This window comes from Scomber scombrus, chromosome 17 (assembly GCF_963691925.1).
Source record: "Scomber scombrus chromosome 17, fScoSco1.1, whole genome shotgun sequence".
Lineage (NCBI taxonomy): Eukaryota > Metazoa > Chordata > Actinopteri > Scombriformes > Scombridae > Scomber > Scomber scombrus.
In genome coordinates, this window is record NC_084986.1 from 15,696,662 (window position 1) to 15,715,512 (window position 18,851).

At 38.2% G+C, this 18,851-nt stretch overlaps 1 protein-coding gene across 2 annotated transcripts; it reads left to right on the plus strand.

Moving 5' to 3' along the window:
* The first annotated feature begins 1,862 nt into the window (after positions 1-1,862).
* acp1 (acid phosphatase 1) lies at positions 1,863-13,848 on the plus strand. Of its 2 annotated transcripts, none has more exons than XM_062436691.1 (6): positions 1,863-1,929; positions 2,693-2,766; positions 3,666-3,779; positions 8,823-8,884; positions 9,676-9,781; positions 13,523-13,848. In XM_062436691.1, exons 1-6 carry the CDS (start codon positions 1,887-1,889, stop codon positions 13,598-13,600), a joined length of 477 nt encoding a protein of 158 aa, XP_062292675.1. In that variant the 5' UTR covers positions 1,863-1,886; the 3' UTR covers positions 13,601-13,848. The 2 variants fall into 2 exon arrangements, with proteins under 2 accessions (XP_062292675.1, XP_062292674.1); XM_062436690.1 differs by lacking the exon at positions 3,666-3,779 and adding an exon at positions 3,851-3,964.
* The last annotated feature ends 5,003 nt before the right edge of the window (positions 13,849-18,851 follow it).

An 18,851-nucleotide genomic window follows, 5' to 3' on the forward strand; every position in this document is an offset into this window, starting at 1 on the left:
GATAAGCCCACTGCTCTTCATCATTATGACCAATGATGTCTTCTCCATCATCTCAGTGCCAATAGATAGGAGTAGGTCACTGTTTGCAGATGATGGGGCCTTGCGGAAAAGTTAGAAGGAACACAGACCATGCAGTCAGGGGGGTGGGGTTGAATTGAGGAAGTAATTGAAGCTAAGGATGTATGGAAAACAATTAGAAAGGATTGGAGTGTTTCAATTTTGGGGAATTCTGTTTGATTCACAGACAACATGGGCAGACCATATCAGGAGAATAGAAAAAAAATAAATGCAAAAAAGTAATAAATGAAATTGTTTGAGTCATAGGAAATGGGGAGCAAGTTGCTAATCGTTGAAAAGAAGGTACATGCTTGATACAATCTGTGTTGGATTACAGCAGTGTAGCAGTGTATTGATCAGCAGCCAGGTCTCTTATAATACCTGTGTCTGATTCAGACAGGAGTGTGACAGAGTTTGCAGTGGGGCTTTTAAAACATCACCAGTATCTGCCCCCAAGTAGGAATGGGAGAAATGGGTTAGGGTCAGGAAAATTACTGGGTTAATTTGTAGGGAAACAATTATTCTTACACCACAAAAGGAGTGTTTTAGGAGTGTGAGGACTCATATTTGTTAGAGGGAAAAAAGGAAAGAAAAACATCAAATTGATTTGGTAAGTGCATTCAACTATCATGTATTGAAAGAGTATATTTTTACACAGATTTGTATGTATGGTGCTAAAAAAAAACTGAGACGGGAGTGAGGGGATTTGGGGTGCTAATACCAGCAAAAGGAACTGAAATCAACAGAAGAGCATCCAATAAGTCAAATGTTTGCACTATATGATGGGTGGAAAAAATTAGACTTGCACGTGCCGTATGAAGTCCTTCAATCAGTCACAAGAATAGCAAATCAGGGAAGTCAGGTAAAGTTTATTTGGGTGCTCAAGGGGTTGAGGGGAATTAGAGGGGTGGATGAGTTAGCAAAGAGGGCTTTAAAGAAAGGAAATATAGAAATACAAATTAGTATCAGTAAAGCAGAGGTTAAAATTGTAATCTGGGAAAAAAAAAATCAAATGTGGCAAGAGACATCTATATCAAATTCAAGCTTGTCAAAGATACTAGGGTAGGCAGTGGAAACGGGAGAGAGGAAACTGTGTTGACAAGGTTAAAGGTGGGGCACTGTGCACTAAATAAAACACTAAAAATGGCAGAGAAACACCAGACAGGCTTGTGTGAGGGATGTCAGAAAGAGGAGTCAGTAGAGCACATAGTTCTGAGTTGTCGGGGGTATGAGACACACACAGAGAGAGAGAGAGATGATGAGGAATAATCTGAGGGATTTAGGTGTGCAGGAATTCACATTAAAAGAATTACTGAGCATATGAGAAAGCACAGGTCAGCTTCTTGTTAGCTTTCTTAAGGGATACAGGGTTGTTATAGGATATTAATGGATAAGCAGGAATTTTTATAGTTGGACTAGGTTGTAAAGCACTGGGGATAAAGTGTAGTTTAGGGTGTGTGTGTGTGTGTGTGTGTGTGTGTGTGTGTGTGGTTTTCTTTTTCTTTTCTTTTTCTTTCTTTTTCTTTTTTTTTGAAAGGATTTATTGTAAATCTATTGTCTGATCCACACTCCGGAGCAGAAGGTGGCGGTATTTCACCAATGAGCTTGATGTCAACCGCTGTTAAACAACAACAAGAAGAAGACCCCCTGCATCTGCGTCATGCAGCAGGACGCAAATCCTTTTCCTAGTATGGCGAATTAATAACCCGCCCTACTCAGCCTCTGATTGGCTAGAATTTGCTGCCGTCGTTGGTTAATCAAGGTTAACCAATCAAAGGCAGAGTAGGGTGGGGCATTAGGTTGCCATACTAGGAAAAAGTCAGATCAACATGGCGGCCACTGGTTCGAAGTCTGTTTTGTTTGTTTGTCTGGGTAAGAGACACACTTTTATCTAAAACACACTCATATATGACAAAAGACAACACATTCTGTCTCTACAACAATTAGTTATGCTGCAGTCATTTATTTTGGCGTTGTTAGATGTATCTAAGAGCACTGGTTGAAGCAGTTTCCGCTAACAGTGTTAGTTCAATGAATGAGTTATTAAACTTAACCAGCAGCGACTTTAATTTGTTGGCAATTTACGCGACAACGCACAGTATGTATCAATTTGAAGTTGAATCCATCACATCATGTTTAAGTAGAAATGCTGAGTACTGTAACCTGGACTAATGTAAGCGGACGGTTTGGTGACAGCAACCAGGAAATTCAGTACATGTGGTGGTACTGTGACGTTTTTCAGGCATACATATCAAGCCAAAGCCCATAAAACTGGTTGCACAAGTCAGTACTATCAAGACCAAAGCAGCAGGACGTTTATGAGAGTCACAACTGAGTCATAAATATTGACATCAAACGGCTGAGCCTCCTTTTCACCACTAACACTTATGAAAAAGCTTTTTAAACCCACTTTCATATTCGTGGAACATTTAGTTTGCTTATGAAAACGGGTGATTTCATTGATATTTCTCCCTCCAGACCACATAAAACCACTGTACTCAGACTTGGAAAATCTGGACTAAATTAACAATGGATCTCCAGGGACTCATTAAAACACAGTTTCAGATTAGTAAACACCTTTGTTCTATTTGTTAAAACAAATCATATTGATCACATTGTTTATGGTTTTGAACAGGGAATATTTGCAGATCCCCCATCGCTGAAGCAGTCTTCAGGAAGATGGCAACCGATGCTGGTGTTGCTGATAAGGTAATGTCATATAGGTCATACAGACCAATTTGACATTGTTTACAGTTTACAATATTTTTTTTTAATCTCATTTTTATCAGAACTACACCTTTTTTTCTTGATATAGCCCTGAGACACTAGAGTAAGGCCTTTTAGGCTCAAATGTATAATTGTATGGTAGTTAGTTATTATAATACTGTACTAGAGCTCAACATGGAGCTGAAGGCAGACTACATTTTTGTATTCTTTTTATTTGCTGTATTTTCTCTGCTACTGTATTCAACATGAGGATTTTTTGCAGTTTCACCCCTGTGTGCAATGTTTTGTTTTCTGGGAGTGTGCAGATGGATGTTACACGAGACTGTGTAAGTTCACTGGGTAGTCACAGAACAGTCAGTATGATGAGTACTGAAAAAGAAAGTGCAATCTGCTTTAAAAACATTATTGGTACTATCCAAAGTATTGAAGAGAAGTATGGAGAGCTCACAAATACCTACATTATATAATGTTTTAAATGATTTCTTATATTGTTACTGTGTATACACATATATGGTACATTACCGCTACATTATTTGAAAGCAGTATTAACCATATTAGGCAATATGAGTGGGGAAATAATGGTTATTGGTGGCTAGAGTGAGGTGATAATTACTGAATACATTTAGAAATCCATTTTGACTCAACACCTGGATTTTGAATATTAATACAGTATTTAATATGAGGTAATGAGAGCGATCTTCCTTCTGTAGCTCAAAATGAAAAAATCTAAGATAAAAGATTTTACCTGTTGAGTCTCATTTCAATTCGGTCAGCAAGAGTACACCAGGCTGCTAATGCTGTACCACCTACCACATGTCTGTATGTGATAGTCTGAATCATTTTTTGCTGTGTTATTGTTCCCCATACTCTGCTCTGCCTAGTGGAGGATAGACAGTGCTGCCACCTCCACCTATGAGATAGGAAACCCTCCAGACCACCGCGGTCAAGCCTGCATGAAGAAGCATGACGTGCCCATGAGGCATGTGGCCAGGCAGGTACGACCACCCTCCTCTACATCTGTCTTAGTGGTAGCTAGCGCCCCCTTTTTTGTGCTCTGTTGTTGCAGTGGGTCATAGACAGTGGTGCCACGTCTGACTGGAATGTAGGCAAATCACCTGACGCCCGCGGTCTGGCCTGCCTAAGGAAGCATGGCATAGAGATGAGTCACAGGGCCCAACAGGTACAAACAAATGTCCCGTGGCTCCTCTCACTTCGTTACTGTCTATGTGTATGAATGACTGTGACATTGGTTAGATGACGTTGGTATGACAGCTAGGGGCCATTGCTCTGTCATTTAGCATAATACTAGCTTACTGTTGCGTTTTCCAGTTTAATACAGTTTCAAATGAAGTAGGCTTAGCTGCAGCATGCTAAGTTCAACATGACTTCTCTGTCAAAAAGAAAGCACAAGCTAAGTTAAACTGCATTTGAACTGGATGTAAGGTCAGATGCACTGTAGAAAGGGACCAGAATCAGATCATAGTGTAGAAGAAGTTGGTGTTTAGGAAAGTCAGACAAATACCTTTACATGTTATATCATTTATAAGATGTTCGTAAATTGCACAAATATTAGTTTGTAAGTGTCTAATATGAAATGAATGTAGTGTTATACAATTTAACACCAATAGCAAAATTATAAATATAATTTCTTGATTTATATTTCATTAAAATTCATTAGCCTCACTTAATCGGCTGTGGGACCCATCTTGCAATAAAAACATGATCTTTACCTGGTGAGTTGCCTCAGTAACTTTATATCAGTGACCCTTAGTTTGACTTTCAAAGTGAGTTGACACATGTGACTAATATTGAATGTACTTGTGCAATACTAAATTTGGTTCACATTTATGTGAGAAATATTTTAACTTACTGTACATCTTATATTAAGATAATATCAGTAGACATGTCCTTTTAAACAGACTTTGACACTGTGGCCTTTAACATCAGTTAAACAGTGTGTACAGCAGGTGTATTGTAACCTCAGATACACTGACCTCTTGTGACAGTTACGTGAACTCTACATAGCAGTTGGGTTTAGCTTCTGAAGACACAACAGGGTTTAAGGGACCACATGACAAGTTCCAGACAACACAGTTTTAAATTTTGTCTGATAATCTGTCAGTGACAGACCAACAACAGCCCTCCACATTTCAGCTTTACTTGAGTTTTTACTTCAGCATGTAAAATGAAGGAAGAAAGATGGCGAGCCAGTTAAAGGTCAAATGTGTGTGCCTCCAGTTTACATAATAATATACTTTAATTTCTAAATGGTGCTCTGTTTTTTATGTATATATTTCACCATGTTTTTTTTGTAAACACACTGAGCATGAAAATACATGGTAATTAATCTTGTTTAAAATTGATATCGTGAACTATGTTGAATGTGTGTTTGAATGTCTGTGAAAGTGAGATGAGCCTGTTTGCCAGGCTTGTGTCTATTCTGCTGTGCAAAATGACAGTAACCGTGGTGTGTATGAAATATTGATGAAACTAATCTAGCAATCATCGTATCACCTTGCAGCATGTGTTTCAAATTCTCAAACATGCCTGAAATCACACCAAGATGTTTGTCCATGTAGGGCCTTCAGGCCTTACACTGTGCTGGCTTATCCACAGTGCAACTCCTACTCCCCTGCGCCCTTAAAACACTCTTTGCTAGATATGTTTCCCTGTGAGGGGAAATAACTCAGGGGTTTCACCCTGTGCGTGAGATCTCATGTCTCGTTGGTTTGTCTCTTTACAAACCCGTTCAGTCTAATCTCCTCAAAGCGGGGATGGGGAGGCTCAATTCTTGGCTTAAACCCAGCCAAATCTGCACAATGAATTTTGACAAGCTTTTGCTTTTTTCTCTTTTCTTTTATCATCCATTTCAGTACCATCAATGGCTTTTACTCACACCCTCTATTCTTTACTCTCCGTCTTCCACTTTTTTTTACCAAGTGAACTTTGCTGAACTTCTGCTGCTGACAGCATTCAAGCACACTGGAGAAGTGGGAGATGTACCCCACATAAACAAATGTGTTTGTTTAATAATGCAAACATGCTCCGACGTGATCCATAACAAATGATGTGGAGTGTTCAATGTCTTATCAGAAATTGTCAACTGGACTTAAGATTTAAGAGAGCTGAAATCTAAGTTTGATACTCATCAATATGTTATCGCTGAGTCAACATTTAAGGAATGAGCGGTGCTTTTAGCCAAAATACCATCATGCTTCTGTAATCACATTAATTTCACCTGTCATCATTTGAGTTTTGATGCAGAACAGATAAGTTTCCAAAGCTGAGGTAAACCCCTTGCCCTACACATTTACCGACAGAAGTGAAAATTAGATATTCATTTTAATTGTAAACCGTTTTGCGCTGTAAACATCTGTGAATATTCTCCCCAAGTGGCAGGAAGTAGAGAAACGTTTCAGACTGACATGATCTATGCCTGCACTTTGGGCTTTAATTTGATCATTTGCATTAACAAAGCCTATTATTGTGCACTAGTGCATTGTCCATTGAAAACATGCCTGTTGGGCCAATTGCTTATTATTTCTCAAGAACTGCATATGTATGTATCAACTGACAAACGTATCAATTAAAACTATATTAAATTAACAAATTCAATGTTTTATATCCAGACAGAAACTTTACTAATGAGACTGATCTGAAGTTGAATTGTAGAAGTAGGTTATGGCCTTCCATTAGTTGCTGCCAATCAAACGTGTCTGCGCTCCTATTGGGTAGTTTTACTGCCTCAGCCTCTGTTTTTTCCCCGCTGTATATGCTTGTTCCCTCTCGGGCAGCCCAGAAGCCCCGCCCTGCTCTGATGTGACAGTTTTTATATCAAACAACCCTATGCACTCACACACGGAGCTTAGCAGCTCGCTGTTCAGTCATTTATTAATATTTAATTTGTTACTTGTCCAGATTACAACAAATTCAACACTGCATGTCTTTGGGTCCCCAGCAATTTGTGCGCACACACACACATCCACATCCACACACACACACACACACACACACACACACACACACACACACACACACACACACACACACACACACACACACACACACACCGACACACACACACACACACACCGACACACACACACACACACACACACACACACACACACACACACACACACACACACACACACACACACACACACACACACACACACACACACACACTGAGCCAGGTATGAAGTAGATCAGATGAGTGGTTTTCGAGACATGTGAAGGAAAAACATACATGCATTCACACAGTGTTACAATATCATTACAATATCATCCCATTTTGAACTTGCTGAACTTGAAGTACGCTACGTGTGTGTCTCTCACTATCATGTACAGTAACAGTCTCCCAGCTTGTGCTCTGCCAGATATTTCAGATATCAAACCAAGGTCTCCATCAGCCTTGTAAAGGGGGCTGGCAGCACCTTTTTTTGATGGGGGATTACCACTGTTTCAGTTGGAGTGTGAGAACGAAAAGTAGACAGGGGCAGTGAGATCAACAGCCACAGTGATTATCACCACCACAGATTACCACCCTGTGTGAGAGGAAGGGTGTGAGAGTGTTCAGATGGAAAACACAGCGATCAGACCCTAGCGGTTAAAGCCAGGCATACTGGGAATACACACTCAGTCGACGGTTTGTCAGGTACACCTGCAATAAATTCTACCTTCATGAAGATCTGAATGTTTTAGAGACAGTTTTTGGTGGCTGTAGTTTGTGGTGCTGTTTGATTTGTATTGCTTTATACTGAGAGGTGTTTCTTATATTTTGTACAGCCCATTTATATCAATGAGACCATGCACTACAGCCCCCAAAATGACCATAAAATTGAGTCAACACCTCTCTAACCATCTAAAAAAAATGAGCTTGATAACTTTACGAAGATAGGATAAATTGCAGAACTCGTGTTTTAGATTGTTTGTTTTAGCTAGGCATACGTAATAAACTGGCAACTGACTCTAAACATGGATGTAAAAAGTCATAACAAACATCTGTTTACTGCTCTACTGTTACATGAATGAGAATAGCTGTGATTGAATGCATTTCAACATCTGTTGAGTTTCATGCATGCTTGCCTGTCTTGTTCTTTTGTTCCTCTCTTCTCTCATTTGTCTCCTGCCGCCCTCGCCTCCTCCCCGGCATTCCTATAAATTGACTCTCAAAATCCTTCAAAACTATTCAGGGTGCTGCCTGTTTTTTATTGCAGCTTGTTCCATTAAATCATCACCGAGCACAGTGAACACTTTGCACAACACCCCTCCACATGCTTACAGATGTGCGGCTTAGATCCTTTTCATAACCGAGTTCTATGCCTGTTCAGAGTCATGTTAAAGTTGTACATTTTTTCAGTGCTGGTGGTTGATTTGGGGACACCTGTGGTTACTGGTGGTATCAGAAAGTGTGTTTGTAGTACTACTGCAAACTTTCAAGCAGCTACTTTGTTAGAAATACAACACAAGAGCAAATTGTGTTTTTGTTGTTGTGAAAGAAGTCTGTCAGTAATAATTACAACGCTGATCCGATTTCATGCTGTGCGTAGCAGGAGTAGTTTTCCACACATTAGAGCGTCTCAGTGAAATTGGTTACCTTGCTGATGAGTAGGAGGTGTGTAGTCTCTTGCTCGCAGCTTTCCATCTAACCTCTCACTGTGGCTGCTCCTTCTTGTTTCATTACTCCCTTGCAAAAATTTAAAACGATCTGCTAAAAAAATGTAGAAAAATGATATATTTGATGATTACAGTCGGCACTCACCTCAGTGACGAATGCATATTTTATGTTTGCCAGTTGAATGCTTTTCGTGTGCACTAGCAGCAGTTTGAAATATTTGGTTTGTGTTAGTAGTTAACTTAAAACAGCTCTTATGGATTTTAACTTTAAGTAAGTGTTTCACTTACTGTCTTGGTTGTTTTATTGGAAATGATTGATTTCACTGCATAGGATGAACCCTCTCTGCAGGCCGTACTGTGTTTCCACGCAGAGCCAAAAGTAATATTTGTTTTGTCCTGCATTTCTCCCCTACTTCCAGGTGACCAAGGACGATTTCATGAGCTATGAGTACATTCTCTGCATGGATGAGAGCAATTTGAGGTACAGTTATGTCAACCCACAGCAGTAGTGTTTATTTTCTTTGTGAATGTAGATCGCAGTGGAATGTACAATCACTGAAAACACTAGTGTCAACCGTTAATGGTCGCCTCAAATAAAAGAAAAACATTTGCCTTGAAAGGGGTCAAACTAGTTTGTCCTGTTAACTGTCTCTCGTGAGTGGTCTGCGCTGCTTCTTCACATACACATGAAATTCACGGTAACACTGAGCTATAACTAACGTGTAGGTGAATGCCTCCTTTTAATGAGCAATATCCTTCCTTAAGCTCTTTCCAAAGGTTAGGGGGAGGGATATTTTTTGCTACTTTGAACGTTTAGGGATCATTTTGAGATCACATGCCTATGGCAGATCTGATCTGTAAGCAGCTTACTGAGTTCTTTGGATGCCTCGTCTTTGCTCTTTGGGCAGTTTTTTCCCCTTTCTCTCCCACATATTTTTTTTCTCCACAAACGTTAAGCTGACCAAACCGAGAAAATTAGACTTTGTCCAAGACAAAAAAGCTTAATTTCCTTTTAACAGAATCCATCTTATTTTTTGTTAATTTATAAAAAAGTCTAGTAACATCCAAGGGTGTTGAAATGTAGCCAGAATTGTGCTTATGGGATTGTTTTACCGTGTCGCTTTGATAGGAAGTTATTTGTCAGTATTATGGGGTGTGAGATAAATCATTACATGTTGTAAATTCCCTTCTTTTTTTATGTTTCTAAAGATTTTTTTGTTAAAATCTTGAAGTGTCTCTTATTTATTGTTATGTTTTCTTTTGTCATGACAGTGAATTGAACAGGAAAGCAAAATCTGTGAAAGATTACCGAGCAAAAATTGAGCTTCTTGGTTCATATGACCCTCAGAAGCAGCTCATCATCAAAGACCCGTATTACGTAAGTATTCATGTAAATTCTTATGCTGTGTGTTTTCAAACATTATAAAATATGTTTGGTCTGTGTTTGATCTTATTGATCCCCATATTGGGAAGGTACAATGAACATCTTTAACATTACTAGAGCAGGAGGACTGTTTTATATTGTAAAGGTTTGTACACTAAAAAAAATCTATCTGTTTTAGACACTTTGAGCTTAATGTCATCAGCATGAATTTATTTGTTAAAACTATTACTCTGCATACCGTATACCATGTCAGTGGCAAGCAATTAGTCACTGTCATTTCTTATGTAACCACCTTTATGATGTTTGCCACCTAAAATCCATTCAAACAATGTAAAATGTGTAACTATGGAACACAGTGGAAATTTAAAGGTCACCCAAGTTTTCTGTTTCAAGAATGTTACATTTAAAGAACCTAAAAGCTTGTTTTACAAATCTTAAAGGGAATGTGTCATGCACATTTCCAGGTCTATATATATATTATATATATATATATATATATATATATTTTAATCTGGGGCTTCACTGGAATATTTTTTGCATAATTTACATTAAAAAAAACACCTTATTTATCTTGTACTGGTGCTTTATGCAGCCCCTCAGTTCAGCCTCTGTCTTAACCAGGCTGTTTTTAGCTCCTGTCTCTTTAAGGACAATTTCCCAAGGAGCACACTCTGGTGTGGTTGGCCAGCTTCTGGCAGCTGCCTGTCCAGCAGCTCAGGAGGCTACTTACACAAACAGTAGTAGTTGGATTTCACTCCACTTGTTCTCATTCTTGAAATGGAAACTTCTCATATACATCCATACATGTTTGAGCCTGGATATGATCTGAAATATGCTAGTAAACTATGTGAACAACACATGGAGAACAACCTTAGCAACAACCTTCATGTTTTACATTAACATTAGTAACTTAACAACAAAGGCTATTCAAGTAGAGATCATTTTGCAAAAGAAGTGTTCAGAACAGGTTGCAGCCTGGGCTTTTGACTCGCAGGGAATATAAAATAACAGAAAATCACAAAAACCACAATATGTCTTTTAAAGATTTCTCAATTTTAAATACTCATGACTGAAAAACAACAATCAGATTTTAGGTTTGGGGGGGGGGAGTTTAACACTAAATGACACACTAGGGGTGTGTGGGTGTGGGTTGATCAGATTTGATTCACAGTGGCAGTATAAGTGAAGAACCCCACATCTGTGACATCACTGTATTTGAAATGAATCCCAGCCATTTCAAACCAGTGCGAAGAACACAGGCAGAGGAAGAAAAAATACATAAAATCTTGCGTGTGGAACAATAAACTCTATTAACTTAGTCAGAAAAGTTCATGTGTGTAGAATCCAACGGCTCATAGGAAGAAGCTGGAAACGAAAATATGTTCTCAGGGCCTTTAAAGCAAAGCATTATGAATGAAATGCTACGTCCAACTCATCTTTCGGTCTCTGTGCACTTGTTCCAGATATGAAATATCATGAGAAAGGCCCTCACAGACAAGAAAACACACAGGAAATGTCAAACAATGGAGTCAGTTAGCGGTTGAGCACAGTTTGGACTGAACATGTCAGTCTTGAGGTGCATATGGCAGATGTGGAGAGAATTCACACTCCAGGGAGATATGGGATGAATTCCAGTCACGTTTCAGGGAGTAAACAGCACCAAAACAAAACAGAATGGACTAGAGCAGTAAAATGGCAGTACAGTCAGTTCCTTCCTAAACTGTAATGTAATTACTTGGACATCACCATTTGACGTATTTTTTGGTTTCATAGTGGTTTGCCTTTTCATGCTCCATGGCTCACTCATGCGCTTTGTTCTTTTTCTTGCTTTCTCTGCAGTTGAACGCTCTGCCATATCATTTGGACATGGCTATTGTTTTGTTTTTTTTTAATATAAGAGTGAATTGGACATCTACCTCAGGGTTATGAGTGACAAAGGCAAGAAAGGGAGGAGTGGAAGGAGTAAAAGTTCATTTTGGCTTGAAAGTTTGATTAGTGATGATAAGTCAAAAATCATAACTTCCTCATAAGACTGTGGGTGCTCAAACTTGTTTAAACAAATAGATTGGCAGCTCAAAAGTAATAATTTCCTATGTGGTCTTGATGGAGGATGTGCAGCTAAAGTCCGGTTGGCCTAATAATGGTGTATTTGTGCCTTTCTGCGGCGCTGTATTACATTTTGTGGAACCAGGATTGCAAGATAAAAAAGTTGTATTATTAGTGATGCGGCTGGAAGAAGAGGTTGTGGTCGACCACAGTTTACACGACTGTAGTCAGTTGTTAGTTTGTCTCAGATTCTGGCTTTAAACACCACATTTCTTTGTCCGGTGGTCAACATGAGTGCGTCTTTGTGTACCTCTGTTAGCCAAAAGAAGGGGTGGACAGATTCTATCTGCAGTCTATGTGGTTTTGGAATCATGTAAGTACTTTAGACACTTAACAGTACTGGATTGTGGTCCCTCGCCAGAAACCACATGGCATGTCAGCAAAGTGAGCAAAAAAGAGCCAGGCCGTCACTATCAATGTGTCAAGATAAGTGGAGATGTAAGTTTTATTGTCAGTTTAGTGTGAATGTAATTACGAACACCCAGCACGGCTGAAGCACCAAAGCACCAAAGCACCTTTCTTAAGATGTAATAAAGTTACTAATTGTATATTAATAATATTAGCAGTGCCAACAGTTGTGTTCTTATAGCCTTTTTTTTGCTGTTTGCGTTCATGGCTGACCTACTTGTGTTTACAGCTGAAATTGGTTGCTATTTCGATAATTGCTGAAACATGAGTAATTTTTCCATGCAAAAATGCCAAAAAACCTCTGGTTTCACCCTCCCTAAAGTGAGAATTTGCTACATTTAGTTGTCTTATATGACAGCAAAGTGAATATCTTTGGACTTTAGACTGTTTGTTAGAGAAAGCAGCGGATAAAGTATATTCCACTTTAAACTCTAGGAAATTGTGACAGCTATTTTCCACATGTTGTATTCTTAACAATTGTTGGATAAATTGAAAATATATTCAGGAGATTAATTAATAATGGAGATTCTTGTTAGCTGCAGCCGTTGTTCTGTTGTGTCAGTTACTACATGGGATCGTGTAAAAATCTTGAAATAAAACGTTGAATAGCATCATTTATTTTATTGAAAGGCTTCTCTTCTTGGTGGTTATTGACCCACAGCTGCTATTTTTTCAGTCAGTTTCTTCGTGAGCCACTGTTTTGGGACAGATTATGATCTTGTATCAAATCAAATTTCTTATCAAATCACAGAACAAAATTTTAAGCCATGGGGTAAGAAGAGGTTTTTTTCCACAAAAAAAGGGGTGCCTGCAAAAGCTCACTGCTTTTAACTGTCAAGGGCAGAATTTCCAAAGTACTGTTTGATGCTTTTGGCAGTAACATATATCTCTCCCTTGTGAAATGCTATTGTGGTGTTCAGTACACACTAAGTGTACAGTTGAAGCCAGTTGGCATCTGGGATATGTTTCTCTCAAAGAAACCTGACAATTATTTGAAAATAGTTAAATGGTTGAGTAAGAAACTGACATTTTATTGTACTTTTAAAACCACATCGTAGAATGGGACACTTGATATACAGTATCGTACGGCTGTATTGAATATCAGCAGTTTGTTTCAGTTCTTTGCTACTGGTTAAAAAAATATATGTGGTGTTTCATGTATCAGTGCTTGGCTTTCATTTTTTAAAATGTATTTGTTTTTTTTACTTTTTTGTTCCTCAGGGAAGTGACGATGACTTTGAAAAGGTGTACGAACAGTGTGTACGGTGCTGCAAAGTGTTTCTGGAGAAGAACTCCTAACATCTGACCTTAAGCAATCTTTGGTCAATCTGTTGGATGAACACGAGTAATCAATCAAATATTCTTTGGCCATGTCTTATAAACACTCGTCAACATAAAAACTGTTGTGGATGTCCCTGAAAGACCACCAGAAGGCTTTGTCTCAGTGTTGTAAATGTTATACAAGCCACACTGTGTACATTTGGAACAATGACAAGTTTGTAGACTGTAAATTCAGATGATAAATAAAATAAATAAATACAACTCTTTATTTATTTTTCACACAAATCATTCATCCTTGTTTTGTGAATATGCTCAAGAATTCATATGTATGCAGACGTCCTCTAGATGATAATGCCTGACTGGACAACTCGAAAGTTTACGGGCCAAAGGCCAACACTGGGGTCAAAGTTAATGCTATTCTAAATGCTAATCTTCCTGGGTATTTTGTTCGATACTTAGTATAGGCTACTTTCTTGGCAGTGCTTTTGTTTGGGATAAATCACCTTATACCAAACATGTAAGTTATTCTAAAAAAAGATCAAACATCAAATATAATTAATGGATATTTAAAAACAGAACATGAAATCTGTCCTCACTCATTTCTCTTCAGTGTTCCCTCTCTTTACTGACGTGAAAGTTGGACTATTTTCTGCAAGTTGCTACTTAGTACTTAAACGGTGATACCCTCCAGAGGGTCCGACCACTGCCCATATGTATCAGTGATAGAAGACAGAGAAAGGCCTGTAAATTAAATAAGGCTGGGGCTAAATGTTAAGTAAACCAACTGGTGTCTTTTTTAACCAGAACAAATTCGATATAGATACTTCATTAATATTCCAAATGCCAGAATCATTTAAATGAATGGGTGGCACTAGCAGCTTTAATAAAAATGGCATTGACAATTACAGTGTCTGAATTAAGTTTTAAAAATTGAAAATTTGGCACCCTGGTTGTCTAGTATTTTAAATCCCTTGGAGACCACAACTTACCTCTCTTTCACCACTATCATTATCAAATAAAGGCAACATTACATGCTCAAAAAGGTGTATTTTCTTACATTTTCTCACTGACCCTTAGTGCCCCTATTACTCTGGATAATCTTCAGAACAGGCCGTCATCAGATTCCACAGGGAGTAAATCTCTGCTTGAAAGTATTTCCAATAAAAACTGTTGAAAGCACGTTACACGGATCATCCAGAGTAACATGGATTCTGTCTGTTTAGTTTTTTAAAATGTGAACACCAAAAATAACATTTCTCAGGAGAAATATCATAGGCAGATATCTCAAACCTTGGGTAAATAAGTGAAAACTTCTGTAACTTTATGGCTAGAAACCACTAAGGCTTTTTTGTAGTTTGGGAGACGACATCCTTTAATCTGATTCAGTCAGAAAGTATATATATTTTGTCATTTGGACACAGTGGTCTTAAGAGCAAATGGCATTAAGGATACACAAAATGGGAATAGTCTTTTTTCACAGAAAGCATTTTGACATATCACAGTAGCAAAAGCACAGGTGTAAGTAATAAAACTCATGACTAATTTCCATTTCGCTGCTTCAGTTTCAGGTCCTGGTATTGTGCATGCTGGCTCACCATCACACTGTTCTGACTTACTGAGACACTTGAATACACCAGAGCCATTGTTAATGTTGTGTCAAAATGTCTGCTGTGAAAAAGGCCTACGGTCCTGAATTCAGGTGGCAGTTAATTGCCTTGGCGAACAACCTACTCTGGCATGAGGGAAGGAAATATTGACTACAGAGTTTATTTTAAGTCCCCTTCCACTCAGAATTATGTTTTTCCTCTTGTTCCTACAGTTCGACATTTGAGCTTCACTGTGCAGGAGGATGTATGTAAGGATGACACTAGAATGCTGTTTTCATATTGTCATCTGCTGAAAGTGAAAAGTTTCTCTTTGCTCACAGAAAATTCAATGTTAAGGGGCAGCCCTATGAGAAAGATTTGAGACATCACAAACAGTTTGGAGCCAGTCCTGGTCCAATATTTAGCTTATACATGTATGATGTGAAAACATGACGCTTCCAGTGCACATACATTGAGAATGGACTTTACAGTGAAGTAAAAGTATTCTGTCCAATTGTTCAACTAATTAAAACGAAATGTATTTGCATATTGATAGTCAGCTATTTTGAATGAGGAAGGAGTAGATGCCATTTTAAGAATTTTAACAAGATAGTTGACATTTTCTTGTGGACAAGCCATAGAAGACATTATTCAAAATAGAGTATTTTACATGCTTCTTAAAACACATCTTGAGGGGATCTTTAAGCTTTTCAGGCAGTGTGAATATATCAAATAGTCCAAAGAACTACTTGCCCCTGAAAATATTTGTTCTGCAGCAGTTGCATCTTTTTAGGGTGTGGTTTCATACACAACACCAGCAAAACTAAGTGATGTACTTTTGTGCTTTTTCTAACTATAACCCTGAGTGAAATCTGAGATTTATGATGCTGCAACCCAAACACAGTGGAGGTAAGTGAAATGTAGTTTGTGGCACTCACAGCATTAAAAAAAGATTGCATTTAAAAAAATAAGCATTTCTTTTAAGGAACAGTGTTCCCTCTTACTCTGGATAATCCACAGTCTTTCCCATAAAGTTTCACAGGGACTATTTCTTCAGTGGAAAGTAGATCCAATAAAAACTGGAAAGTGACACTGATGTTTTTGAATGTAATTATTTCAATAGTTTGAATGCCAGATAGAAAATCCCATTAAACTCTGTTATTAGTTTGGCAGCAGAAATCTCAGACATCTAAAGATCCAAGCACATAAAAAATGGGTGAACTTTGTCGATTGGGCAAATTGACCCCTTTTTAAAATAAATGACTTTCCTTTAAAGCTGAAATGATATGTTGACTCACATTCTGGGAGGCTTTCAAATGAAAAAAATATTTTGCAATAACCTCTATCACTACCAAAAAACATTTAAATCTCTGACTTGACCTTTTTTTTTTTTTTTTTTTTTTTCTTCAAACGGTCCGTGTGTAACAGCAGTGGGAAGATCACCAAATCTGCAGTCCCAAGACTCAGTGCAGTCATGTGGTCATTCCACATATTGAGAGGGGAATGTAAGAAAAAAGATTGCACAACAAAGACCATTCATATTTGTACCAATCTTATAATTTATTTAAATATATTTCATTTTTAAATATATATATATATATATATATATATATATATATATATATATATATATATATATATATATATATATATATATATATATATATATATATATATATATGTCTTTAACACCCATTTGATATATGCCAGTCACTTTAATTTATGGTAGATAGGTGGATTCCTCTTATGCTTTAACAGTATATACATTTTACTCTTGCTTGATGTACAGTGGAAACTTGTGACAATTCAAACATATAAATATAAACTATCACGCTCAAACAAGATCCACAAGAGGGCTGTGACTTTTAACTGAAGCCACTTTTTTTTCTTTTTTTTTTTTAAATGGTCTTACAAAGACCCAGAGAAATGTTCATGCACTTAATAATTTAATCATAGTTCTCAGTGTGAACACAAGTGAGTGAAACTATGCAGTGACTGCCGTGGGGTCTGTGAGAGCTTTTTGTCTGCTTAATAAGGTAGTGCAGTACAAGGGATGGGCTCAGCCTTGTACAGCACAAAACAATTGCAGAAGGCGAGTTGTGCCTTCCCATACTAAAAATTTTAAATTTGGATTTTGCTCTTTTCATGAAGAAATGAACAAAATAAAAATATCCCTTTTTTTGTTTAAGCAACATCATTTTGGATGCCAGCAGGAAAAAAAGGCCCCAGTTTATTTTCTCTCAACCTCATTGTTTTCTTCTCCACTCCACACTTGAGTTTCACCATCTTTATCATGGTCTGGTGTTGTTGCATGGTTGCTCCCTCGCGGTGACAGCCAGTCATCGAGGCCCAGCCAGAGCAGTGGGTGGCAGTAATCCACGCTTTAGTAGAACAGACCTCACTGAAGGACAATACTGTGCCTAATATCAGTTAGGGCTGGTCAGAGTATTTTAGGCTTCCCTCTTTCTGTCCAAGGCACTTTTTTTCCCCCAAGTTTTGTCTTCTGGATAACTTGTGTTTGGCTTCAACCTGCAATGAAAAGGAAGTGAAATTCAGTGCCGTCTCCAACTTGGCAGCACCTGACAAATGCTTTCCTTTCCAAAAAGAATCACGCACAATAAAACTTGATTTGCCACAGATCTGCTGCTCTAGCTGTGCTGCTGCGAGGGCCTGTGTGTATCAACACAGCACGCATAGCCTATCACTACTGTGAACCATTGTCTCGATGTTTCCAGACAAAAAAAAACAAACATTATCTTTACATTGTGAAGTTAACCTGAGAGAACAAGTGATCCGTGTTTTAGCTCCGTGTATACACAGGAGTCTGTCTTAATCCTTCACTTTTAATACTGGTCTGATGCAGTGGTAGAAAAAGTATTCTGATCTTTAAAGGGTGTAAAGATGTGGAAGATTTAGTAGCATCTAGCGATGAGGCTGCATTTTGCAACCAACTGAATACCCCTCCCCCACCCATTCCAAGAGTGTAGAGGAGCCTACGATGGCCACGTAACTCGTAATACGTAATACGTGCAATATAGTAGGCTTTGTTGAAGAGGGCCATGGATGTTGTTTCCTTTAACCCCGCCTCCCAACGGCACATGCACCAGAGACTGCCACCAGCTGAGCCGTCTAACTTGCACTTTAGCCTCCCGCTAACTTTAATGGGAATAAAATAATACAGCTATGCGTTTCTTCTAGACTTTCCAAATGTTGTTGGACCAAATGAGTCATTGCTGGTCATAATTTGAACTAATCTGTGTACTGCTGGGCAGCTGGGTTTAATCTGTGAAGTAACTAGTTGTCTAGTTTATGTAGTGGTAATAAAAAAATTGCAAATTGACAAGTACCCCAAAAGGTACAGTATTTTAATAAATCTCCTACTAAATTCCTTTTCATACTTGTCCAACACATCATATTGTATGGTAGTAAATTCCAGTTATGCTGTAGATTTTCACAAATTATACCTGAACCAGCTGGTCACATCTTTTGAAACTTAAATAATTTCACTTTTATTACTCTCACACAGTATCATGTGCTCTGACCTGCTTCAACTTTTCACTGTCTAACAAGCAGCAACACACAAGCACTTTGACCATGTGTCTTATGTGCACATCTTCTGTTGAAAACAAATCCAACGTATATCATTCATGGTAGAATTACTGTATTGTAGTACCTTGTGTGTG